The sequence below is a fragment of the Chinchilla lanigera genome, unplaced genomic scaffold (assembly GCF_000276665.1).
Source record: "Chinchilla lanigera isolate Chin_1 unplaced genomic scaffold, ChiLan1.0 scaffold00073, whole genome shotgun sequence".
Lineage (NCBI taxonomy): Eukaryota > Metazoa > Chordata > Mammalia > Rodentia > Chinchillidae > Chinchilla > Chinchilla lanigera.
In genome coordinates this window covers 1,657,196-1,684,697 of record NW_004955474.1, presented here as the reverse complement: position 1 = coordinate 1,684,697, position 27,502 = coordinate 1,657,196, and the positions used below count along the sequence as shown (strand labels likewise).

At 43.7% G+C, this 27,502-nt stretch overlaps 1 protein-coding gene across 1 annotated transcript in view; it reads right to left on the bottom strand.

The window, feature by feature from the left end:
- Positions 1–27,502, bottom strand: part of Uso1 (USO1 vesicle transport factor) — a gene marked incomplete at its 5' end in the record, with an annotated part of 57,200 nt that overhangs the window by 20,172 nt on the left and 9,526 nt on the right. Inside the window, 10 exon segments of the mRNA XM_013502731.1 lie at positions 1,542–1,753; positions 2,682–2,836; positions 3,228–3,316; positions 5,366–5,506; positions 9,927–10,105; positions 14,351–14,471; positions 17,759–17,814; positions 17,975–18,077; positions 19,021–19,121; positions 26,545–26,556. Coding sequence (XP_013358185.1) covers positions 1,542–1,753; positions 2,682–2,836; positions 3,228–3,316; positions 5,366–5,506; positions 9,927–10,105; positions 14,351–14,471; positions 17,759–17,814; positions 17,975–18,077; positions 19,021–19,121; positions 26,545–26,556 — 1,169 coding nt within the window.

Here is a 27,502-nt window from a genome sequence, read left to right as displayed (position 1 = left end):
CCACTCCCAAATCCAAGACAGTAGTTTGGGGCAGGACAGGCCAGTTCTAAACTTCTACTGTATAAAGATGAGCACCTCAGGACACGGGAACTCTGCAGCACCATAACCCCAGAGAACAGGAAGACACCACCCTCCCTAGGCCTCTGCTTGTGCACGGACACGTCTGTGTCTCAGACATGGTGCTCAGACTGTGGAAGACTGTTTGGCTCTAAGAAAGTTGTATTCAACAGACCAATACGAGAATGCTGAATATTAAATAAGTACAGATGTCAAATTTGGTGTAGCTTTTTTAATCACTAAGACATAAGTTTTCACCTGAAGTAAAACAAAGTAAGCAGCATTCAACTCTCTGTTCAACGTAATTTTTTTTGGAGGGGGGTGTCTTTTCGAGACAGGGTCTCGCTTGCTATGCAGTTCAGGCTAGCTTTGAGCTTACTTTGTAGCCCAGGCTGGTCTCAAACTTGTGAAGATCCTCCTGCCTCAGCCTCCCGAGTGCTGGGATTATAGGTGTGCGCAACCACGCCCAGAAATGTAATTAATTTTTAAGCTTTCATCTGTAACTTCTATGGATGGCACTGATGTTTCTTTAAAAGCTCAAAATAAGGACCAGGGGCCAGGGGTGTAGCTCAGTGGCACAGTGTATGTTTGGCATGCATGAAGGACTCAATCCCCAACACCACAGAAAAAGCTCAAAATAAGGTAAAAACTCAACACATGACAAAATGAGATACTAAAGAAAGAGACGGCACATTATCATGGGGTAGTGGGTGGATAATTTTGCTGCTAGACCAAATGGACATGGCTATGACACTAGACTAACCCACATCTTAACCTCCCGAGTGACTGTGAATGTCTGTGACTTTACAGTTTTGCCAAAGCATACACCTGAACTATTCCAAAGTAAGGCTGGTACATGGGCCAAGTCGCGCAGTAAGTGACAGTCCCAAATGCCCAGCAACCACACCTCAGTGAGACTCTGCTGTTTTCATTAGAAGTCTGAGGGAATGCAAAGGTGTTTCGTTGTGCTTTTCTGCATTTTAAATGCACCAGGAACTTGAGGACTGGGCACTCACAAAGAACTGTGTAGCGACATCTGCACTGTATAACTACATCTGCAGGGCAGTACTGCTCCAGTTTTGCTTCTGGACAGTCACTTGCTTGGGGAAGAGAGAGAGGAAATAAGGAGGAATGACCTGTATTATTTTTTCCTTTTCTTGTGAGTGACCTGAGTTATGATGACAATGACATGCAAGAATATAGTAAGTGATTTTTAAAAAACCAAAAACTAAAGTACACTTTTCTGCCAGGAGGTAGGTCTTCATCATGATATAGATCTTGTAACTATTCGCAAAAACTGTCTATCGCTATAAAAATATCTATTGCTCCCACTGTGCAAAAATTATTGCTAGTTACAATTAAATAACACCAAGAGAAGTGCTTTCTCTTTTGTCTGCATCTCCCTTGTACCCCGCCCCCCAGCACACACACTGAGACCGCCCGCTGGAACACCTGCCCCTCAGGACCTTCGCTGCAATGCTCACCTGGGCCAGGATGTTGGTGCACTGCTGCAGCAGGGAGACGGGCGGGTTGCCAATGCTCGTGGCAAGTTGAACCCTGAGCAACTGTTCTTTCTGAGTAGCATTTTCTTGCAAGGCATGGGCAAGAGCCACCGCAGCACACCAGTTTGACAGGGAGTCAGTAGAAAACAAACCTCCACACAGCAACTGACCCGCCGAGACTGAGCTCCCTGTTGCTGCAAAGACGACAGCCAGATGATAGTATAATAATCAGTTAGGTTTGGACTGGAAATCGGCGAAGCTTTAACACAGAAGATTTCAGATTGTTTTCTACACACAAATAATATATTACTGAATGCTATGTAAATATTTATTAGTACTAAGTAACATTTTCAAAACAATAGCAGTCTGCTTTATTAAAAAAAAGATGAGAAGGCTATATTAGAAACAAAGTAGCAAAGACATTAACACCTTATGTATCAAGCTAATGACAGTAACAAGAAAAACATTACCTTAACTGAAAACATTTCTAAAATAAATTCTAAAGAAATTCTACCTTCAGAGTCTTACTTTCATTTATAGCAAATAATCTTGGTAATAATTTTCAAGCCCCCCATTTATATAATTAAAATGAACTCTAATTATGCTTCCGATTACCAATTCCAAACTGCTCTTAAAGCTTAAATTTAACAAAGGTACGTACGAAAAAATTCACCTCAGATAATTCTTGTACATAAAGATTGAAATTGAAATACTTAAAGAACTTGTAAAATGGACGATGGCACTACTGCATAGGAGAACAACAGACTAAGCTATTCCGTGTGATTCCACACCAGGGTTTATCTTTAGCATGGTAATTACTACAACGGCAGCTTCTGTCATTTGCATCTATCCTACATCAGCACTCGGGTAGGGGCTTAAATACATAACTGCTTAATCTTCACAATTTCCTAATGTCATATTACTCCCTCGTATCAAGATGAAAATTCCACGAGAACTCTGGTCTGACTCCAAAGGCTGTTCTCTAAATGCATCCTTATGCCAAGGAACCCAGACTTTTTAATAAACATACAAAGTTTAAATTTGGAACCTAGAAACGAAGATTTAATCAAAAGCTTGAAAGACAACTATTCACGTTTTAAAGCATAAATCAGAATTAATTACCATCAATAGTGGAAGGCAGGAGCGTTGCCACAATCTCGCCCTGTCCCTTCTGGTTTTTGTAGAGGAAGCACTGGAAACAATAGAGAACAGCGCAGCGCAGCACGAACGGCTGCCTCTCGTTGACCATGGACATCAGCAGCACCACGATGGCCGGCCTGCAGCGTTCACGGAAGGGCGGACAATGAAGCATCGCAACCCAGGCCGCAAACCAACAGCCGCGACTGTGCTGGCCTCAAGAGCCACGAGCAGCAACCAGCAGGCTAAGGGGCGCCCTCTGCGTGAGGGTGGGGTTCACTCAGAACCCCGGCAGAGTACGTGGAGAGGTGACACCCTGTCTAGCCGGTCAGTGCAGTGGGAGGTGACATCTGAACCCCATGTTTAAGCTCCGAACACCACACCCTTCAAATACCAGTGTCTTGATCTTGTCAGATAATTCCCAGTTTCAAACATAAAACTGCAATCAGGGCACGCTGTGTGACGTTCCCGACGTTCCCAGCCCAAACTAAGCTTTCCCCACTGAGAAGAGCCCTGCGCTCCCCTCCCTACCTCGGCGGGTTGGAAGGTGCGTTCACCGAGGCAAAGTAGTCTTGGTTTACTTGGCAGCCACGAATGACTTCTGAGACAGTGTTTATGGTCTGTTAATTAAGGGGGAAGAAAAGAGTATTTATTTAGAGAAAGTAAGTCAAGGAGGAAAACCTATTTTCAAAAGAAAATGTTACATTCTGCTTTTTGTTTTTAAATATTAAAATTCAGACACCCTCCAAAAATAGTTATAGCATTACAATCTTGTAACATTAGGTCAAGATAAAGTTTTAAGGGTTGGGATATAGCTCCGTGGCAGAGGGTTTGCTTTGCATGCATGAGGTCCAGAGTTCACACCCCAGTATGTAAACAAAAAGAGGAGGATATTAAGTTTTCGTAAACATTAAGCATGGGCCTCTAAATATAAAATAATTGACAACATGTATTTAAAATCTAAAGAAACTAACAATAATATCCTCTAAGAGCTGAGAATCTATTTCCACAAAATGAGAAAAAACGCTTTAAAATAAAATCAGAGAACACATTTAAAATGTAGCAAACAGGGCTGGGGATATGGCTCAGTGATAGAGCTCTTGCCTTGCGTGTACAAGGCCCTGGGTTCAATCCCTAGCACCATACACCAAGTGTAACTAATAAAGTCGGATGTGGTGGTACACGCCTGTAATCCCAGCATTTAGGAGGTTGAGGCAGGAGGATCACGAAAAGCTTGAGGCTATCACGTGTGATTCCACACCAGAGTATGTGATTCCAACCTGGGTTACAGAGGGTGTTCAAGGGTGTTCTTGGAATATATAGCCGGAGTGTCTCAAAAACGAAACCAAACCAACAAAACTCCAAAATAATACTAATGTATTAATGTATTAGAAACGTAACAAAAATTGAAGATAAGGATGAATGTGGGAAAAAACTTTCATGAAAATAGCACAGGAAAAAAATATATTTCAAAACAACATGCTGTTCCCAGGTGTGGCAGTACACACCTGTAATTAAGCACGCAGGAAGCTGAGGTAGGAGGATTGCTGTGAGGCCAGCCTAGGCTACATAGTGAGTTCAAGGCCAGTCTGAACTACATAGCAAGACCCTCTCTCAAAAAGAAAACCCAAAAAAATGCTATATTTTTCATACTATATTTTTGTCAACTAAAAATAAATTAAAATTTTTAAAACAACATACTAGGTCCAGAAAGGCTAACAATCTATTACTGGAGTTGCAGAAAGAGATCAGAAAGAAAAGGAAGTTATCAGGAACACCAGAACTAAACAAAGGCCTAGCTAAAGAGCCAAGTGAGTGACAAAAACAACTAGGGAAGGGAAAAGGGTCCCTAGTATAGTATATCATCAGTAAATTTTAGAAAATGAAAAATAAACAAAACATACCAGAAGCTTCTAAAGAGAAAAGGTGACATTTAAAACAGGATGAGAAGTGAGAAGATACCCCAGTAAGACAGGGAGGGGGTGGGAGGTGATGTGAGAGCCGGATAACCACAGAGGCCACACCAAGGAAGAGGAAAAGGAAATCGAGAAGGACAGAGCTCAGCTGGGCTAGGAGCACAGGGGTTCCAGAGGCAGACAGGGAAGGGGTGTAGGGAGACCATTAGGTCTACAGCTACACAGAAGGCTGGCAGAAAGAAAGAGTGCAAGTACAGCACACACAGAAGAGGCAGAGGGCAGAGGCACACAGGCACACAGGCCCAGGCCCGGGCCTCAGCTTAGCAGAAGCAGTGCTAGCATGGCGTGGCGACAGCACCATATACAGGGACTATGACTGGAACGTAAGTTCCGGCACATGATGCAGTGACGGGAGGGAGGAGAGTGAGACTGCCCTGCACAGGCTGCAGTGAGGCCCAGGACAGCTGTTCCAGTTACAAAACTTATTATTATTACTTGCACTTTTAATGTGCATATGTTAACTTGAAACAAAAAATGTAAAAATAACCTTCCCTCTATTAAAACCTAACGCACAGCAAACACACGCAACATGTAACAGTGTCAACGGTAAATCTTTCCGGGCAGATCTGCTAGCTGGGCTCTGACGCTGGCGCTGCACTCTAAGCCCGAAGGAAGGCACCTCCCGCAGCAACAGTGTCACTGTTCCACTCTGGGAGATAAGCACAGTGGCTGTCCACTGCTGCTGCTCCTCACCTCGGTCAGGATGTCGGCAGGGACCCCAGTGGCCATCAGGATGGTGCACAGCTGCTGCAGCAAGCCGCACTGGAACATGGCCTTCTGGCAGCTGCTGGTGGCCCCGGGGGGGTTGGTGGGAGACACCAGCACCCGCACAAGCTGCACAAGAAAGAAAACGCCAATTTGTCTTTTAAAGATCCAGACAGCAGAGAGGAATCTGGTGCAGGCGAACAGCGATCTGCAGGATGCATCCTGTGCACCTTCACGCTGCCGCGGCACGCACGCAGGTCCAGCGCACACCACATCAGGACATCCACTCACAGCACCAGCTGCCCTGGCCAGGACTGAATCCCAACCCACACGTACAGCACTGGTGACACAGCACACTTTCAATCATGAAAAATGTCTGTGTGCAAATGGGTGGCAGACTTAGGAACACAAGGATAAGCTACCTAATAATACAGCAAGTCTGACAACAGTACAGTAAACCTCCCTTAAGCTGCAAGTATTTACAGAGGGACAAAACTCACACCTGGAGACACAGCACAAGACTCGCGCATCAGGGGAGGGCTGGCCTCAGTAACTGCTACACGCACTGAATCCCTACAATTCTAAAATTCCTCCAACCCTCAGCATCCAATTTCAGAAACGTAAAACAGTGAGCCCAGGCCAGGTATGTACTGCACGTCTTTAATTCCAGCACTCGGGAGGCAGAGGCATGAGGATAACCTCGAGTTTGAGGCCAGTGTAGGATACACAGTGAGTTCAAGGCCAGCCTGGATTACATAGTAAGACTCTGTCCCCCATCAAAAAAAGTGGGCCCAAAAGACCATATAGACAGTTATATATCATTTATATATATCATACATATATATCACATATACATATCTTGCATCTTAAAATTAGAACTACATGTAAACGTATGAACGAATCTTTTATATCCAGACCAAATGGGAGATTGGTAACACTTTGTTACCCAGTATTTTACAGCAGATATGTCAAAGTAGTAAGTAACGTAACAGCAGATTACAACAGCTTCGTTACCACAGAAGACGCACATCGCAGGCCTGTGGCTTCACCGCACAGACTTTGTATGGGGGGTGAACATTCAAACGTAAAACAGGTTTGAAGAATACAGTGATGTCGGAGAATAAAAGGAGCCTAGGAATTGGTAGAATTTGGGAAAAACCTCAAACACTAGTTAAAATAGATTATTCACATGTTTACATTTCTGGCTTAAGAAATGTTCTCAAAGACGGCTGATTAATCAGACTTCGTTTCATTTTTTTATTTCCCCACTCTTATTACTACTACTTCTATTTCTTTCTAGTATTTAAAGCAAATATCAGAGCTGGATAGGGTGGCATATGCCTGCAATCCTAGCTAATTGGGAGGCTGAGACAGGAGGATTTCAAGCTTGAGCCCAGCCTGGGCAACTTGGTGACTTAGTGAGACCTGTCTCAAAAGTAAAAAATACAAAAGGGTTGGGGCTACAGTTCAGTGACAAGGCTCTGGATTCAATCCCCCATAGCATGAAAGGGGGAGGAGGGGGCCAGGTAAGATGCCATTTATCTCAGAAGGATTTCTGTATGCATCTCCAACTGACAGGGAGCTTTTGATAGGGACTTCAAAAGTAGCCCGGATTAGTGGCATATGTCCATAGTCCTAGCTAATTGGGAGGCTGAGGCAGAAGGATCAAAAGTTTGAGGCCACCTTGAGCAACTCAGTGAAACCCTATCTCAAAGTAAAAGCAATTTTTAAAAATTTTCCTTTTGAATTTTTATTTGGGCTGAGGATGTAGTTCAGGGACACAGTGCTTGCCTGGCACACACGGGATCCTGGGTTCAAGCCTCAGCAAACCAACAGCAACAATAAACAAAATATACTCACTATTACACCTAACAAATCAACAACAATTCTTTAATATCGTCTAGTAGCAGTTGAGTATCTTTACCAACTACACAAATAGAGAAAGTAGTTATCAAATTCCTAGAAGACAAAACAGGCAGCATGGCTGAAGAAAGAGGAAACACTCCTGCTAAGCAAAAATCTAACAGCGATATTCAAATACTATGTGAAACATTATCACAAGAAAGACTTGGCGTTACTTCAGAGTAAAACTAGGGAACACTGGTAGACCTTACATCAAGACAGACTTTGACTTACAATATGGATGAATAACTAAGTCTATTCCAAACATATTTTCCTGGATTTTTATCTGCAAAATATAAATAACCCTCCTCAGGTATACCTGCAGTACCAGCTACTACAGAAGCTGAGGCAGGGGGACCGCCTGAGCTCAGAAGTTCAAGGGCAGCCTGGGAACAAAGTGTGATCTCAGTCTCTTCAAGAAAACCAAATCAAACCTCAGACACAGGCTGGGGATACAGCTGGGCTGGGGATATAGCTCAGGGGCACAAGCGCCTGCCTAACAAGCGCAAGGTCCTGAGTTCGAGTCCCAGTACCAAAAAAAAAACAAAACTAAGCAAACCTTAGGCACATCAATCCCACTTTTTAACAGCCAGAATCCAGCTGTGATATAACTAGGAGGCACGTGACCAGCAGGAAAAGGCTAATGCAGTTCCTTGTACCACAGAGGAGCTAGAGCTCAAGCCACAGGCACACAGCCGCAGAGACAGAGCACTCAGACAGCACGCTCACAGGACAACCTGCGTCTCTGCCGTCATGAACACATCAGCCACCCAGCCTGAGCTCACTCAGCCCCTGGCGCTGAGTTATGGTCTCCCCGAGCCTAAGAGAGGAAAGCAACTTGTTCTTGTAGTTCTGGGGAGTAAGTGTTGGGGACCACGACAAAGTGGCTCTGGGCAGGATTTAATGTTAACCAGGTGGCTTTCCGTGGTTACTTGTGAGCTGTCCGAAGCTTAGGCACCTTGTCTGAGGGTGGGCAGCGGATTCATAGTAAGTGAACCTCTGTGAGTCACTGGTCACCCTGAGGCCTGTATTGGCCTGTGAAGCTGTGACGCCTCGAAGGACAAGATAAGGCCACAGCTGAGGACAACTGGCTCCAACCCCAATTAACTACAAGGAGACTGCAGCTGCAGGCTCCACACTCCTACAATAAATATCAACCTAAAGATAAGGTAGTTCTTCTTACTGACATAATTTTTTACTTGGGAAAATTCTCCCAAGGTCCTGCTATATTCCTATTGTTTTCTTGAGTATCTTCCTCCTTTATTTGAAAACCAAATAAATACAGGCAGAGCAGAGAAGTCTTTGTCTAAACTCGGAGAATATCAAAGCTGCAAGAGTGAGACTCTCCTGGAGCCCTGAAATCATGTCAATTGTCTCATTTACTTAAGACTTCACCCGTCCACTCAGATGGCGGGCCTGATCAACCCACAATAACTAAGGGTTATAAGTAAGCCCAGGGCTTCTGCACTAAACTACATCCCCAGCTCTTTTTATCTTTAGATTTAAGACAGGACCTTGCTGAGATACCCAGGTTGGGTGGGAACTTGCTATCCTCCTGCCTGAGCCTCCCAAGTAGTTGGAATTACAGGTGTGTGCCATCAAGAAAGGAAAGCTTTACCAACCTGGGCAAGTTAGCATTAAGGCTTATATCCAGATGTCCCTTCAGAAGTCGCATGCACCCACAGGTGGGTCTGTGGAGAGTGCCTAGGTCATGGGTATGAGATACAGCATTCACCCACTGATGGGTCTATCACTGGGCATATGCTGGGAGGTGAAGCCTGGTGGGAAAAGGTGGGTCACCATGGGCATGGTCTGGAACAGGGGCGAGGGGCGGACTGTGGGAGGGGTCTGGAAAGGGTGTGTGTGTGTGTGTGTGTGATATTCTTCCTGCTCCCTTGATCCCACTGCATGCCATGAGCTGTCTCTCCTCTACCATGTCACCCTGCCTTGGATCCAGTCTCTACAAACGGTGAGCCAAAATAAACCTTTCCTCCTTTAAGCTATGGGTGTTGGTCATGGTGTCTTAGCAGCGCCAAAGTAACTAAGACCGTTAATACGTGCACTTTTTTGAGAGTAGGTCTTACAGTGCTGCCAAGGCGGCCTGGACTCCTGGCTCAAGGGTGCCTCCCCCACTCAGCCTCCTTAATGCAGGCTGGGGCTTTGGGTGGCTACCACCGTGCCTGGCACAAATTATTCACTCTTTCAAAGGAAAAAACAAAGAATCAACTCAGGACATAACTGGAATATTGTATTTTTCTACATATGCTACACTCCATTGAACAAACTTGAACTTCTTCTCTAATGTAAAACCCATCAGGAAACTGTATATCTGGATATGCTTTAAAATAATATGACAGGGCAAGAGAGAGGAATAAAAGATAAAACAAAATTGTGAGATATTAATATCAAAGCTGGGGAGGAAGGCAGGGGATCTCTCTCTCTGAAAATAACTTTTTACAATATAACTTTTATAATATAAATATAACTTTTTTATAATATAAATTTCCATATTAAGATAGGTTTTTTAAAGCCTGCCTGAAACCTAGCCTCTATGATTTACTGAATACAGTAGATTTTCTCTTCTTTGAAAGAATCATCACGGTAAAATTCTTACTATGTTTGTGTCCGAGGAGAGGACACCACTTACCTGTAGCATCAGATGTAGATTTGTCACTTTCTGTGCAGACCAGCCAGAATTCTCATCTCCAACTTCAAACCAAGGTTTCATGCGTTGAATATATGAGCCTTCTTTAAAAAAGTTTTGATTTGAATTGTTGTTTTTTAACAAGTTTTGGAGCAAAATCAAACAATCTTCGACAACTATGCCTGGAAAGGGAATGTAAAATGCAGTGTTAAGTCTGAAAAATGCTGAAGGAAAATTCAGTCGCCAACACTGGAAGAAAACCGTACTGCATCTCCACACCTAGCACCTCTCAGGGTGGCAGGGCGAATCCTAGCGTGAACGGCTCCCCAGCACGAAGGTGCAACCTGTCTGCTCCTTCTCAGTCTCTTGACTTCTACGTCCAACCACCAACTCACCACACAGCAACTCTCATATTTTTCACTGAAATCCAAGATTAAAGGTCATTTTCAGGAATGATTATTATGACCCGAGAAGCAGGTTAGGGTCGCCAGCTCTGTGCTTTCCTGGAATGGCTCCTTTCCTTATCAGGGAGCATGTGTCTGCACAGACGGTAATTCACGAGCGTAGGATGATGTGGACACCCACTGCCTCGAGCTTGATGGCACGGACAGAAACAGAGCAAACGGAGTGTCAGGTATCTACACAGCAGCTAACCACTAACATGCACTGACTCAATCTATCCCACGTGATCTATCCCACGTGACCTCTAAGCAGCACCGGCCACTGTTGTCTGTCCCTTGAGACTGCCTTCTCTTGGTTTCTAAAACACGATTCTCACCTGGTTTTCCTGCTCTCGGGCCACTCCCTAGGCTACTTCTCACAGCTCCTGTCCTCCACTGTTGGACCCTTTTCCACTCCTCTGCTGACAATACTCCTAACCCTGGGCAGCTCCACCCACACTGCTGTCCCCACGGTGGACATTCCACGATGTGCGGGACGCAGAGGGATCTCCCTGTCCTTCACAAAGCAAGCTGAACTGCTGGGCCTCCCTCCCCATGCTCTGGCTCCCTCTGGTTGGCATGGCTGTCCACAACCATCAGGTACTTTAAGTTAGTGTGGGACATTTACTGTAGTACATCTGTTTCAACTGGCCAACAAATACCAACACTATGACTCAAATGCAGCTTGCATTCAGGTCTGCCCTTGTGAGCCCACTGCAGCTGTGAAGTTCTGTGGGTTTTAACAATTAAATAATCTTCAGTGTCTCCCATTGCAGTTTCATACAGAACTGTTTCTCTGACTTAAATGTCCTGTGTTTCACCCATTCGTACCTCCTCCCCTACCCTCAATCCCTGGTAACCAACAATGCTACTGTGCTGTATCTTTGCCTTTCCCAGAACATTATGGATTGGAATTACTTAGTGATACGTGTTTAAGTTTCCTCTACATCCTTCTGTGGTTTGGAACTCTTTTTATTGTGAATGTCCACTGTATGGATTACTACAGTTTGTTTATCCACTCACTTACCAAAGGACAAGTTGGTTGCTTCCTAGTTTGGGCAGTTATAGATAAACATTCACGCACAGGCTTTTGTGCAGACGTAAGTTGTACAGTAATGTGGGTAAATGTCAAGGAGCACAACTCTTGGATCAAACAGCTATCCCATGTTTAGCTCTGTAAGAAACCGCTACGCTGTCTTCCAAGTGGGTTTCTGCCACTCCACCCCATACCAGCAGTGTCTCAGCTTCTGTCATATATAACCTCACCAGTGGCTGGAGGCGGCCTCCACATCCCTCACTGTCACCATTATAACAATATGTGGTGATGTCTTCCTATTTTAAAGAGCTCCATAAGACATAGGGTCTTTTTTTTTGGAGACGAGGTCTCGCTATGCAGTTCAGGCTGGTCTTGAGTTCACTTTGTAGCCCAGACTGGTCTCAAACTCACAACAATCCTCCTGCCTCTCATGTATAGTTCTATTTATATTCTTTAGAAGCCACTTTGAAGATACCTAAGTATAGTACAACTACTGATAATCTCCTACCTCTTTTGTCTGTAACTCACTATTGTCTATTTGTTTTCCTGAGAAACTATCTTGTAGATAACAATATGTGAAACAATAACCATTGATAATTTCCTACCACTTTGTCTGTAATTTGGTAAGCCCCCCTATTATTATGTTGTCCTTCTTTTACTCTTTAAAATAAAAAAAATTTTTTAAAAAAGTCCTCCTGTCTCAGCCTCCCGAGTGCTGAGATTACAAGCGTACGCCACCATGCCAGGCTCTAAGACATGCAGTCTTGAGCATCTTTCTGTATATGTACTTGTCTTCTGTATATCTTCTTTGGTGAAGAATCTGTTCAGATCTTTTGCCCATTTTTAATTGGCCTGTTTTCTTATTGCTAAGTTTTAAGAGTTCTTGCTATATTTGATTTAAAGTCCTTTTTCAGACATATGTTTTTACAAATATTTTCCCCCAGTCTGCAGTCTGTCTTCATTCTCTTAACAATGTCTTTTGCAGAGCAAGTTTTCAATTTTAATGAATTTTCACTTTTAATCTAAACATTTAAAAATGTGCCCACCGTTTTCTTTCAAGGATCACACCTTGGCGTCATCTCTGAGAGTTAGTTCTCGTTCACTGGTTATTAATGAAACGGTATGTACATTGGCAACGTATAAACGTGAGAACAGAGGGTATGTTTACGGAAACTAAGTATAAGTCTTTGACAAAACTCAAGGAAGCAAATCGTGAAGCACAGCCGTCCAGTGAAGCACGGTAACACAAATCTGGGACAGGAGGGACTGTAAAACGCTGCGAGCACATACTCCACTTCAAAGAGACCGAAACGCAAACGCCACAGGACAGCGCAGGGGGAGGGGCATAGGCAAGACGAGGGCCTGAGCAGCAGACCCACACGCTCAGAGGAGGTCTGGGCCTGACTCAACTTACCACACAAAATGTACACTTCTATTTCACTGATTTAACTTACCAGTTAACGTGCACATTTGCACACTTTTTAGGAGTCTCTGATTGGGCCAGTCCTGATCTCTCAATGAAAGGCCTTGTCCAAGGCTCTTCCCCTCCTAAGAGGAGCCACTGTATCCACCTCGTCCCCACAACACATGTTCTGCCCTCAAACTCGCATTCCCACAGCAGCGTCTAAAGCTTTGACGTCTCCGTCACAAGGAACCGCTGCTCTGTCATTGTAACTCTAAGTCAGCTAATTCCACCCTGCCGTAAAATCCGTCTCCCTCAGTCGCCTCCCAAAGTGCCCACGGCATCTGCGGCCACCTGTGCTCTCCCTGCTTTCCCTCTGTCTGGCCTCCTCCATTCACTCTCCTTTCGAAGTCGTGCAGGATGCCACCTGCAAGCTCAAGAATGGCGAAGACAGCGTGCTGTGCCCTCGATGGCTTCCTGAACACGCCTGTCTTTAGCGATCTACTTCATCCGGTGAGGCTCTCACGTCAGGGCAGCTCACTCTCAGCTGCTTCAGCCCCAGAGCTGGGTGCTGAGTCTCTGATCTTCAGCCAGGTGCTCTCCTCTACCCACTTCTGAAAAACTTCTTTCCTGGAGGCTCGGGCTCCCTGGCTGTGCCATCTCTTCCCATCAGTCACGTGACGAGTCTGCGGCCACCACCCTTCCTTCCCCGAACACGGCACTGTCATCCTGCTCAAAGTCTCCTTTTCTAAGTCCTGCTATCACTTTAATGATTTTAATGTCCACTGCAACCCCAGTGACACCTGGACCTCCTAGTTCTGCGGCCTCCCTTCAGCGGCAATTCTCAACCTTCTACCAAAGCCTCCCTTCTTTCTGGCCAACGCACTCTCCTAACATTATTTGTTCTAAGGCCTCCCTGAGACTTTCAACCCATCAGTCAAATGCCTTTCTCTCTTTTAAAAGAATTCCTTTCTATCTTTACCTCCTTCTCTGCCTGGCTTAGACTGCACAAACCTTCACCTTGCCCGCTCTACAGACAATCTGCTAAGGCCCCTTGGTTCACTGTCATTTCATAAAACCTTCCTGGAAAAGCCCGAGCCCTGTCAGACACTGACCTTTCCTGCCACCTCTGTATGGAGGCGGCGGGGCATGCGGTGCTCCACAGCCGTCCTAACCTAGCCCGGCACTGCTGTGAACACTGGTGGGTGCCCTCCCCGGGCTTCCGCTCACTGGGGTCTTCCTCAGTCAAGCAGGAAACTCACGCCCCTCTTCTCCAGAAGGCAACATCCAACCGCCCTCGGTCACACTCACCACGTGACTGCGTCAACTCAACCTCCACCAGCAATCAGGAAGGGGACCTGTGCCCGCTCCTGCGCTTAGGCAGACCGAACGTGGCACAGCGGTACTTGAAGCAGAGCTAGGGTTTTCCAGAAATGACTGAAGATGCCAACGTTCACTGCCTAACAAACACCAAATGGACAAAGCGCGTGCCCGTCTCACCCTCCAAGCTTGCCCCGAAGCCGACGTTCTGTGAGCACGCAAGCCCTACCTCCGTCACTGCTCCCCTCCTCCGTGATGATGTCCAGGAGCCTCTCAAAAGCATTTTCAAAAGCAACGATCTTCTGAATTGCACCATTGCTTCTCGTCAGTGCCTGAAGTAGTAAGACGCCCTGAGAGAGAGAAAAACAATGTCTGGTAAGGTACAACACTTGCAGTGGCTCCTCTTAGGAGGGGAATCTTAAAATTCATATAAAAAACAGAGAAGTTCAGGACTGGCAGGAATTTCTCATGTACAGGGAAAGCAAGGACAGAGAATCAGTTTCCTCCCCAAGGTTACAAATCCCAAGGCGCTGTGCCTGGCCTGCACACCGCATCTACAGTTCCTAGTTCTGGTCTCTTCTCACCACGGTCTAAACGCCCACCTCTCCCGTACCCCTCCATCGCCACAGCGCCCGCTGTGCCCACCTAGGAGGGCTGGACTAGGCCTTTCCGGGCACGCTGCTGTGCCTGCTGCCCCACAGCCTGCGAAGAGCAGGCTGCATTCCAGCACAGACAGTCAGTTCTCGTGAACATCTGGCCCTCAACTCCAAAACTTGATTCCAAGTCCAGAGACAAAGGCAAGAGGAAAATTCACACTTGCTGCACGTCGCGTCCAGTGCAGGAGCAGTCTCTGCTGTTGGCTTTTCCCTCTCTCAACTTCGGCTAAGTTGGGTTTAGTTTATTTCACTACTTCTTTATCATTCTAGAAAAATCACTTTTCTGCTTATTACCTATTTCTGCTCATTTCAGTAAAAACAAGTACTGATGAGCCGTAAGTATCCATGAGGGCCAAAGAGACAGCAAGAATTTCATGAAAACAAGCACGAGTATTACTCCGGAAGAAGAGGGACGGTGAGCACTCAGTTAAAGATCTCTCAGAGCCAACCCGCTGCCAGTGCTGCATCGGAGGAAGGGGCGTTCACACGAAGTGGGGCAGCCCAGCCCCACGGCCACGCCGCTGGCCTTCCTGCCCGTCAGCTCCGCGCACCCCGCCAGGGCAAAGGTGAGGGGAGCCTGCAGAGGCAGTGGAGGAACAGCGCCGGGCTCTGAGATGGGCGAAACGGGTTTGGAGCCTCACTGCCCTGCTTCCGTGCTGTGTAATCAAGCGAACGACAGAAGCGCTGCCTCTCAGTACACTCGTGTGTGACACAGGCAACGACAGCATTTCATGGGGTTCCCAAACGAGGACTAGGAGGTAAAATGAATTCCACAGAACCTACTATCTTTTAGGTTCTAAATATATGTTAGTTTCTTTCCTCCTTTCTCTCCTGAAAAGATTTATTGAAACCAAGAGAATATGACAGTAAGACATGTAAAACAAAAACCTACACATTACAACAAAATAGAACTTAATTCCCAATCAGAAAACTAATGACAGCTAACATACACAATCATTTTATGTGTCTCAAAAACTGAGGGAAAAATGATTAGGAACAGAAAGAAAAAGAGGGGAAAGTTAAAGGAAAACAGTAGATAATGCAGTGATGTACACAATATGGGGACAGGACTGGAGATACAGCACAGCGGAAGAAGGCCTTCTCACGTGGAATACCCTGAGTGTGGTTCCCAGCACCCTAGAAAGCCAATTTTATCTGAAAAGTAAAATAAACGGTAACGGTATTAATCAAGGCAAGATACCCAGAAGTCCTAACAGACGGATGCTCACAGTAAGATCATTCTTGCCAGGTGTGGTGGCACATGCCTAAAACCCAGCACTCAGGAAGCTGAGGCAGAAAAACTGCAAGTTCCAGGCTAGCCTCAATTACACAGTGAGACCCTGTATCAACATCTCCCCACAAAGACAATTATAATATTTAACTATTGAAGAATAAAAAATGGGTAGGTGTGGTGGTGCATACCTGCAATCCCAGTACTCTGAGAGCTGAGACAGGAGGACCACAAGTTTGACTGAATTAGTGAGCCCACGTCTCAAAGTAAAATATAAAAATGGGCTGGGGCTGCAGCTGAGCATGAAGGCCCGGGGCTCAACCCCCAGTACCACCACCATCAAAACAAAAAAGTATTTCTCACGAGCTATATTTACTACTTAACTTTAGCTTCTGTAATATTGCATTTTATGATACACCTATCATAAAATTTTAAGTTAAAAAATGCTCTACATGAAGCAGAAGTTAATACTTTGGTTTTTGCTTTGACACTAACCAGGTGAAGCTAAGAGCAGGGAAGTGACTTTCAGCAGAACTGCAGAGAGGGGCAGGGCCTGGAAGCACAAGTACATGCATGAGACCAACTACCAAGAGCAAGTCACCCAGTTCAGTGGCCCGGGCTCCGCCCTGGAGACACAGACTGAACCGGCTTCACAGGCACCTTCCGCACCTACGGCACGCGGCCACACAGGCTGTTTGTATTACTGAAAGCTCTAAGAGGCTGCCGTCACTGCTTCGGCTCCAGAGTTTAAGAAGATTTTATCTACCCGCTATCTCTGTCTAAAGAATACAGAGTTTTTGGTTTTTCTGTGGTGCTGGGGATTGAACCCAGGGCTCCATGTGTGCTAGACCAGGCTGAGCAATACCCGCAGCCCCAGTGTGACTCAGTTTTGACCAAGCTGTAGGAAACAACAGAGAAAGCCGGTCAAGCAACAAAGTATAGTATATGACATGAACATGAAATGCTCAAAACGTCAGGCCTGGGGTTCAGCTCAAGGGTGGAGCACTTGCTTCACATGTGCAAGGACGTGGGCTGGGTCCCCAGCAACCAAAACAGTAATAATAAAAAATACTCAAATCTATATGCAAATACTAAAATAAGTAAGAATGAAAAGTAACTCCAGAGCAAATCAGAGCAAATCTATAGTCAGAGATCAACAAGGAAAATTCTTGGAAATACTGTGGCACTGCTTTGCAAGGTTACACAAACATCTAGGGTCTGGGAAAGAGGCTTCCTATGCTCTCGAGAAAGAACAAGGAATTCTGGAGGTCGAGTTCTGTGTCCATACAGTCTTTCAGAAGAGGGGATAAGAAAGCCTAAACCTGTGGGAAGATTTCTCTTTAATGTACTGAGGACTGAGTCTACGGCCTTCTCACTGAACTATATCTCTAGCCCATTCTTATATTCTGAGACAAGATCTTGCTGAATCATTAAATTGCCAGGCTGAGCCTGAACTTGTAGTTCTCCTGCCTCAGCCTCCCACAATGCTGGGATTATAGGCATGTGTCACCCACCTCACTATGAGTAATAAATTTTAACAGCAAAATGGTTTATTTAACCTCAACTACTGAGTAGACAGAAATCAAAGAAATAGTGTGTGCTTGTACATATAACCTAAAAAGGTCTAAAAGAGTAAGTATTAATCCAACTTTCCAAAGCTAACTTCTTACGAGTTATGATAAGGAACAACAATGATTTTATCTACGAAGAGAAAAAGCTGCATATTCTCGGCACTTTCAACGTAACTTACGTCATTGCGTATAACTTCCCTGGAATCTGCTAGTAGGTCCATCAGCCTTGAAACACCTAGAACAGAGAACCATGAGAAAAATACCGGTAGGCCACAAAACACACTGATGCAAATAACAGTGAATCGTGTTAAATCAGAACACAATTTCAGTCACTTTGTCTGGGAAATGGTTCTTATTTTTAAACCAAGATTTAAAAAAGAAGACAAATCACTTACCCATGGGACTGACTAAAATAATCTGTTGCACCTGAGGACCCAGCTGTTTTAAAAGAGAAGTCAGAAGCTTCACACAAGGCCAGCGAACATGGAAATCAAACTCCTACAATGTAAGAATTTAAAATATTTAAAATTCATAATGCACATTTTGAAGAAAAACATTCTTTTAACTAACAGTGGTACCAGAAACTAGAAGTAAAAAATGGAAGTTAATAAACTTTTAAAAAGTAATTTAAGAAATAAAAGCAGTAAAAATAGTAAAATTAAACCAACTAAAATATTAGTGATGGTATATAACAGCACTTTACAAAACACAAATAAGCAGATAGTATTTTAACAGATTATATATTTCTTCAAACATGGATATGGGCCTCCTGTCTGTATGTAGAAGAATGCCACCACAAACTTCACTATTTCTAAAGGTATATTAAAGGGATGACTGAAATATACAGTGAGTTTTTAAATAAAAATTTATTACAGTAAAAGATACATTGCCATTAATCCGTCTCAAAAATCCCCTGCTACTTAAAAACACTTTCCCATCATTCTTACCACTGTCTGAAGCAGCTGTAGAAGTCCTCTTTCGTGTCTTTATTTGTGATCAAAAATATGGTGGCTGCTGCTACTGGATACCACCCAAAGGAAAGAGAAGCTCACACAAATCAGAGTGTTCTCATTCACCTTACTGATCAGATCTGGTACCATTCCTTCTCTGCTCTTCCCCAAACTCAAAGTGACCACAAAAGGCAAACACCTTGAATCAACTCGACATCCGGAGAGCAGCCACAACAGCACAGCTAAACACACAGAAGATTTCCGGAACTGCTTCGCAAAGTGGCAAGACCGATGTAGTAAGTGTGCTTGAAGCAAGGGGGAGGGTTTAGGGGGAGTTAATTACCATGTGTTTTTTACTATAATAAATTGTTTCAAAATTTAAACATTCTCCATATTTTTGGATCATACCACATATATTTTGATTCCCTAATAACCCCAAAGGAAACAAAAAGCTCATTAAGATGAGAAAAATATCAAGCTTCCGTATTTACCTCCAATAAAGACAACAGGAGAGTGACATTTTCTTGCTGCTTAATGAAAATTTCTGTAAATTGGCTTCCTAAATCCTCACTCTGTCTTGTGGAATTTTCTTCTGTAATATTCAAAAATAAAGTATTTCAACACGATGCTATGTTATTTTAAAGTATCCTTTTATTGGGGAGTTAAGCAGAAATGATAATTTTCCTGGCATCTGAACAATTCCACACAGGAATAGTACAACTGATAAGCACAACTGCAACTATGACTTACTGTTACACTCCTTAACTAACCTTCAAAGCCACTTCAATGTTCTATTCTCTGAATGTTTAAATATGATATTCAAGGACATGTAAATATTCGCATTTTTTTTTAAACAACACTAAGTTAAGCTTCTATGAGGGCAAGGGAACCATCTGGGTAATAAAATAGTCTACCTTGAATGTGGCCATGGTTACACTATTGTACCTTTTGCCCAAACTCAGAAGATACACAACTTCAAAGTGCAGATTTATTTTATGTTATTTGTTTTGTTTTATTGAGACAGGGTCTTGCTATGTAGTTCAGGCTGGTCTTGAACCCACTATGTAGCCCAGGCTGGGCTCAAACTAGCAGTAATCCTCCTGCCTCAGCCTCCTGAGTGCTGGAATTACAGGTGTGCACCACACTCCCGGCAGTGCTGACTTTACTGTGCACAAATCATATCTCACTCCTTCTGTCCCAAAATATTGTTAAACAGATACAGTCCCTGCTGTTACTATGAAATAATTACAAAATTAAACCAATTATTTGAAGATTCATCATCTTTCTCATATGTGCTCTGTAAAATTGGCCACTAAAGTCATAATCTAACTTTTAATTTTTCATTTATCCTTTAAAAGACTTTATATTTGTCCTTAATCCTTAAAAGTCTTTATTGTTTCAATACAAAAAACATGAAGGATCACTAAAAATGCAAGAAACAATGACCGAAGTGAACGTTCCCTTAATGAATGCACATCACAGAAGCCATTCGAAGGTGGCAGATGCCCATCCCTGTCCGCTCACCCACACGGGGGCAGCTGTCTGACCCCAGGGCTGTGGACCCAGAGCCTGTCCACAGCCTGCTCCTGGGTGGCTGAGCCAGGGAGCCGCTGGCGGGCAGGGTCACGGTGCTTCAGACAGCTCATTAAAATAATGTAAAACTAGAGGGAAACCCAGCAGGCTCCTGAAAAAGCAGAGCAATCAGCACTGACAGTGATAATCTCATCTAGTCACTGGTGGCAGAAAAAGAAAAAAGAAGACACCAAAAACTGATCGAACACCAGATAGGGCCAGGATGGTCTTTCAGAAACACTAAGAAATATTTCTCTGAAACAGCTCTTGTATCAGTAAACAATTCACTGTTTCTGAACCTTAAGACTATACAAATATGTGCAAATGAAAATGAAATTGAAAAGCTCTTCGTAGGCAGAAGGTAGCTTTAAAGAATGATGCACTTGATGCTGTGCATGGGCTGTCAGGCAGGATGGGAACTGGGGCTGCGCCAGCAGGCAGCGAGGCAGGTGAAGGTGGTGTGCTGGGCTCATGGGTTTTTTTTGGACCGGGAATCAAACTCAGGACCTTGCGCTTGCCAGGCAAGTGCTTGTGCCGCTGAACTACAGCCTTGGCGCACTCATGGTTTCTATAAAGACAGACAGAACAGGATTTGCTGGCACCCTGCACGGCGAGGTGTGGGAGGAGAAGGAAGAGGTAGTCCACGGGGTCACCACTGATGACGTGGGGACGCTGTTCACCAAGTGAGTCGGGGACCAGAGCACAGGAAGAGCCTCGGGCTGCGCTTTGAACGTGTTTGGTCTGTGCCACCTTATACGATTCCAAGTGGCTCCGTCGAGCAGCAGCGGGGCACCTACAGGAACAGACGCTAGTGGAGAGGACGAGACGGGGCACCCAGTGGAGGGATCACCACAGGAAGGTAAAGCCACGGGACTTGGCAACAAAGGGCAACTACAAAAGACTCACAGCTCACTTTGTAATTAACGGTGAAGATTCAGCGTTTCCCCTTCAGCTGAGGAAGGAGCCACTCTAGTTATCACTGTCCTACAGATTGACATCAGTAACACAAGGCACGGGAGACAGAAAGGCAAGGAGAACAGTGAAAGGAAGTGAAACTGTCTGTCCCTAGGGAATGTGTCTGCATGTGTGGACTACCCTACAGCATCACAGAAAGTCATTAGAATTCATAACTGAACTAGGGAAAATCACAGGGTAAAAGGTCAATGTACAAAATTAAATTACTTATATTGCTATATAATAAGCTATTAGAACAGCTAAAATTTAAAAAATAAAACTGACCACACCAATTGTTGAAGAATATGTGAAAGAACTGGAACTCATACGTTACTGGTGGGAATGTAAATATTACAACTGCTTTAAAAATGGTTTGGGAATTATGATAAAGTTAAACATAAAATTACTAAGCCATTCTATCCCTAGGAATTTACTCAAGAGAAATGAAAGCATGTATCCACACATAAACTGTACACAAATATCTAACAGGATACCAAAAGCCTAAACTACAGAAAACCAATAAAATGACCCTAATCAAAATAGTACCCAAAAACTAGAAATAACTCAAATCCCGACCAATAGAATGGATTTGAAACCTGTTACACTTCCACACAAAAGAATACCATCCAGCGATGAAAGAGGAATGAACGAACCACTGAGAGACAGCGTGGATGAAACTCAGAAAATTAAAGAGTCAAAGAGGCTGGACCCTCCCTGCAGCACATCACATGATCTCACTTACAAAAAATGCTCCAAGAGTGCAAACTCCTTCACAGTGACAGGAAGTACGTCTGTGACTGAAGGCCAGGAAGGGCTGGGCTACAGTAAGAACAGGGGCCTCTGGGCGGGCTCACTGTCTGGGTAATGGGGACGCGCCACGCGTGCCAGAACTCCTCACTGTGTATGCGCAGGTATTCTCACCAACTACACTTCGACAAAGCGGTGCGTGTGGAAGAATTCTCAAGTGCGACACGACTGTGAGCACATACGAAGGCACCTCTCAGTGTCAAGCTCGGGGTCGCCCTGTGTGTGGGAGTGGCAGGCAGGGAAACGGTGTCTGCAGTCACCAGCACGACAGCACTAAGGGGAGCAGACAGAAGGAATGCCCCCGGCACTCCAATAGTGACAGCTGGGAGAGGAGGAGAAAGATCTCAAGAACAAGGAGAGCCCAAGACAGAGGAGAAAACCGGGGCAGTGGGGACTGAGAAATGGGAGGAGGCCCTCGCAGGCAAGGTGTGGGAGTCACCGTTCCTGAGGACATTGCCGAAATGGAAAAGAGGGAAAAAGGCAGGGCCTATGACAGCTCCGAAACTCAACTCTGTAACCAAATTCTGGTATTCACATTTACCTGATATTTACTGTTTTCTCAAAAAATTGCATGCAATCCAACAAAAAGGTCTGATTGTCTGGATTCAAGAAAGCAAATCTACTTCCTACAAATCTACTTCAAATTTTAACACTAAGAAACTATTAATCTTTCATCCTCTAAGGCTTTTTTCTGAGACAAAGTCTTGCTATGTAATGCAGGCTAGCTTTGAACTTACTATGTAGTCAAGGCTGGCCTTGAACTCATGAGGATCCTCCTGCCTCAGCCTCCCAAGTGCTAGGATTATAGGCATTTGATACCACAACCAGCAGATTTTTTAAGTCAGTGGTAGCTCCAGAGTATTATTTAGGGAAGCAATTATTTCTACTTTTTAAAAAGGTGAGGAGGAAATAAAGGATAAAAACAAAAACAAAAGCAACTGAACAGCTCCTGTCATAAAGCCACACGATCACTGACTGGTGGAGGGCATTAAACTGAGGCAGCAGAGGCTGATGCTGAACGCCGGATCTGTCCTCAGGAGCCCCGACCCTCAGAAACCACCGGCCAGGCTAAAGACGGTTCTGTACTGTGACTGCACAAGGCCTTCCTGCCTCCCTCTGGGAGCTCCTAACATTCTTTGTCCTAATTACCCACACACACGCTGAAGTAAAACCACGCCTGCCAAATGTCACTTTCAAAGCTCAAAGGCGAATTTATGATTGGAGTTAAAACATAGCAAGAACTGCTACCCTTCCCATCTGATTTGAAAGCTGACGGGAAGGTGGAAAGGGAGATTATGAAGCAACAGACAAGCTCCAGGAATACGGGAACTGACAAGACCTTTGGAAAATGCTCCTCTTCGGAATCAGCTTGGAAGGGGAGCCCTGATTTCCTGTGTGGTGAACACCAGGTAGCCAATAAAACTCAAGATTTGGTGGAGTAAAGGTCTCTTTTTAAAGCCAACCGAAAGCCTGATGAGCCACGTTATGTGGTAATTACACCAGGAACAAACATCTAGGCAGATTCTAGTAACATCCTCTGTATAAAAGAGGTAAGACAAAGAGCCCCAGGCCCCACAGGAAACACACATGACAAGTGAACGGCGCTCCACTTACAGGAGGCATCTGAGTTCAGAAAACAATGTACAGGCTATGGTGGTGCCCACTGGCCCAGCTACTTGGGAGGCTGAGGCAGGAGATCCCGTCAGCTCAGGAGTTTGAGGCCAGCTCGGACTACATAGTGAGTTCCAGGCCAGTTTGAACTACATAGCAAGATCCTGTCTCGAATGAGTGCGTGAGTGACTGAGTGAGCGGGGGATGGGAGAAGCACCAAAGGCCTGATGGAATCATCCTAGAAAGGACTGCTCACATGCTGAAATGCTCCTCCGTAGGTAACTGCAAATGACTAGCCTCTGGATGTAAGCCTTGGTTAGTACTTTCAAAATGAAGGGTGCTGGAGCCTGTTGTCGCCTGCTGGCACCTAGCGGGAGTGAGCTCGCAGACAAACACGGGGTTGAGTCGAGCTGCTGCTCAGCTCCTCAGGTGCATGCTGTGGGCCCCGAGGGTGAATGTCGAGGTTCCCTTTGCCAACCGTGGTCCCTCTGTGCTGCACTTCAAGGGCTGCTGCTTCATGAAATGTTCCCATTAGGCACAAGCTAACCATGCAGCAAGCAGTGAGCACCTCTGACTCTGTCAGGACCTCAGGGAGCTCACCCTACGCAGCTAAGATCTCCGTTTTGAACTGAACTAGATAGGAAACTACCCCAACAATCCATGTTCCTTCTGCTTTAACTCTGTCCATTTAAAAAGTGTTAGCAAAACATACTCTAGAGCCACACAGTCTGTCACAGCCGTCAGACAGTCTTCCAGAGAGCTCTAAAGGAACCAAGCATTAATTAGACCTAAAACTTACAAACCAAAAGTACCACAAGAAGTTTTCTCTATTAGACACATGAGCAAAGGTAAAAGGAAAACCATCCTCTCGTCCAGGCACTTTTATTTCAACCCCCAGAGCTAAGTTCATTTTTACATCCTAGAGCTGATATGTTATATACAGTTATGATCAACTGCAAAAGGAAATGGTGCTTATCATAAATGAAAAAAACAAAACCAAGATGGTCCTCTGTTACCACACGGAGCATAAACCTGAGGTAGAGATGGGAAATGAACAACTCATTTTTAAGTCCTTATATACATCTGGACACTTTTCAGGTTGGTTTCTATTACTGGTTTTTGACTAAAGGCATACAGATTCAGTTATTAAAATGTATCTATATTTGTACTTTTTCAGAGATATAAGTACTATTTAAAAAGATCTCTGAACCTTCCTTCATAACTCCATACCAAATTCACAGGCCACATTACAGAGGAAAAATCATTTAAAAAAGGACATAGTCTATAGAAAGTAAAAAGAATTACAATGTATTACGCACATGGACCCACCCTTCACAATGAGAGTAATCACTATGTACTGCATCCATGTACCAGTAAAAAAATTTTTTAAATAAAAAGGACATATTTTACTAAAAGCAGTCCTAACTCTGAAGGAATATCAGGTAATCTTTTACACTGTGGTCAATTAAACAGATATAAACAAATGGATCGTCTTTTTTGTTGTTTTTTATTTTTGGTTTTTTTGTTTTGTTTTGTTTTGTTTTGTTTTGTTTGAGACAGGGTCTCATTATGTAGTCCAGGGTGGTCTTACTCTCGTGGCAATTGTCCTGCCTCAGCCTCCTGAATGTTGGCAGCACACCTATTATTTTTAAATGTTCATCTAAATCTTTTAGAATCCAGCTATATGATTACAGAACCTAAAAAAGAATCTATTCAGGAAAATAAAAACAATCTGAAATTGGCCACAATTTATTTACTCAGACTTCCATGGAACCTTCAGAGGCCCTTTTGTTACCTGGATAACCCCGTACAACAAGATCTGGGACTTCATCATCTTCAGGAAAGAGGAAAGTAACACCTACCTCCTGGGCTGCTGTCACGGTTAAGTAAAATAATAGACATGAAAGGACTCTGCAAACTTTTTTCTTTTTCTCTTTTTAAAAACTTTTTTACATTTTTGCTTCTTGTTTTTAGAGACAGGATATTGCTATGTAGTTCAGGTTGGTCTTGAACTCACTGTGGTCCTCCTGCCTCAGTCTCCCGAGTGTTAGGGTTACAGGTGTGTGCCACCACATACAGCTGAGTCGGCAAATTTTAAATCTCTACTCAAATATGACAACGCTGTAACAGAAACAACTATAAATCTGCACTACACAGAGAGAAAGGGCTGGACAAGAGTCAAGGTACAATGCTCCAGTGTTTTCTGACTTTAAACCAGATCCAATGCCACAAAAGGCAGGAACTGTCACATATCTTAGCTTCTGTGCTGCCTTTTTGTTAGGTATAGGCAACTTTGTTCTATATAATTTTAAATCTACTTTAGATAACAATATTTCCTTCCTCTTTTTTTGGAGACAGGGTCCAGGCTGGCCTCAAACTTGGGATCTGCCCCTATCTCAACACAAGTAAGTGCCTGGCTCCTTCTTCATTTTAAAGTAAAGTATCTCAGAAAATTCAGTAAAACAAAATAAAATAAAAACTTGGTTACTTTAATGAAGAGAAAAAGAAATCTTGTTCAAAGGAAACAACTTGACACAGTTCATCAAAGAAAAGAAAGTACTAACAAGTTTATGAGTTAATGTAAAAATGTTAGTAACCAGATTACTATGCATGCATTATTTTAAAGGGACAACATCAATTTACAAGTATTCTGAGTTGAAATACCTTCCGGTTCTTACACACACGTATGTAAGTATACATGCATATGTATACATATTCAAATATTAATTACAAATTCAAATATTAAATAAACTATCTGAAATTTTCTCCCAGGAAGCATGAAGAAAATAATTTTGAATAAATTATCTTACCAGAGGAAAAAAGCTTTAATTTTATTAAAAAGCTATTCTAGAATATTTTTTGTGTTCTGGACAATACATTAAGTAGCCTTAAAAAAAAAAAAAAAACAGCAACATAAAATCATCACATATTCCTCTCTAAGGAATTTTGATGCAGTGAACCAAGTCTCAGGAGTTTTTAGCAGCCAGAAAAAACAGGACTTCACAGTGCCCTTTTATGTTATCAGAAATTATGCCTAAAAGCATCATGCACATGTACATGCAATCTTTTACCTTCAACATCACCTGAAAAAGTAGACAAAAATGAATAAATGAGAAGTAGGTGATGAAAAACATGGTTTATTTTCATGTAATTATGCACACATAAAAGCTTAAAAAGTCAAACGAGCAACACAATCTCTTAGAAGAGACACTCATTCTACTCAAATAAATAGCCAAGAGATTCTAAAAGAGACACTGATATGCCACAATTCTGGGACAATGAGACAGACTTGTCTTTAAATCAAAGGGTTACAAAGTCTTCCCAAGGTAAAGAACTCTCAGAGTGGATTACACCTGCTAAGCAGCACCTCTGGATGATGCAGTGAAGAGAAAGCATCAGTAATGGAACCGAAGGCCACATTTCTCAGCATCTTTTTTTAGTGGACCCAGAATGTATAAATTTTCAGAAGAAAAGTCCCTAGAAAAAGTGATTCTATTACTGTGTTCCTAAGAATTGTTTTTCGTGTTTTATCCAAAGGATTTTTGGATGCTCACTTCAAAATAAAGAGCCAAGAGCCAGGTATGTGGCACATATCTCTAATCTTAGTACTTGAGAGGCTGAGGCAGGAGGATCACAAATTCAAACCCAGCTTAGGGCAATTTAGCAATACCCTGTCTCAAAATAAAAAAATTTTTTAAAGGACCAGGGATATAACTAAGTGAGGACTTGGGTTCAATCCCCAGTACCAAAGATAAAAAAAGAAATAGAAAAGAAAGAGAAGGCATATTTAAGTTTAAGTGGGGCCTGAGGGTGCCTGCCTGGCAAGTGCAAGGTCCTGAGTTTGATTCCCAGTACCCAAAAAAAGTTTAAGTAACTGTAACTATTTCAACCCAACCTTATTTCAAATGTTTCTATTAATAATATTCTGGAGTGGGGCTGGGGATTTAGCTCAGCGGCAAAAGCGCCTGCCTGGCAAGAGCAAGGTCGTGAGTTCAGTTCCCGGTACCGGAGAAAAACCAAAAAATAATA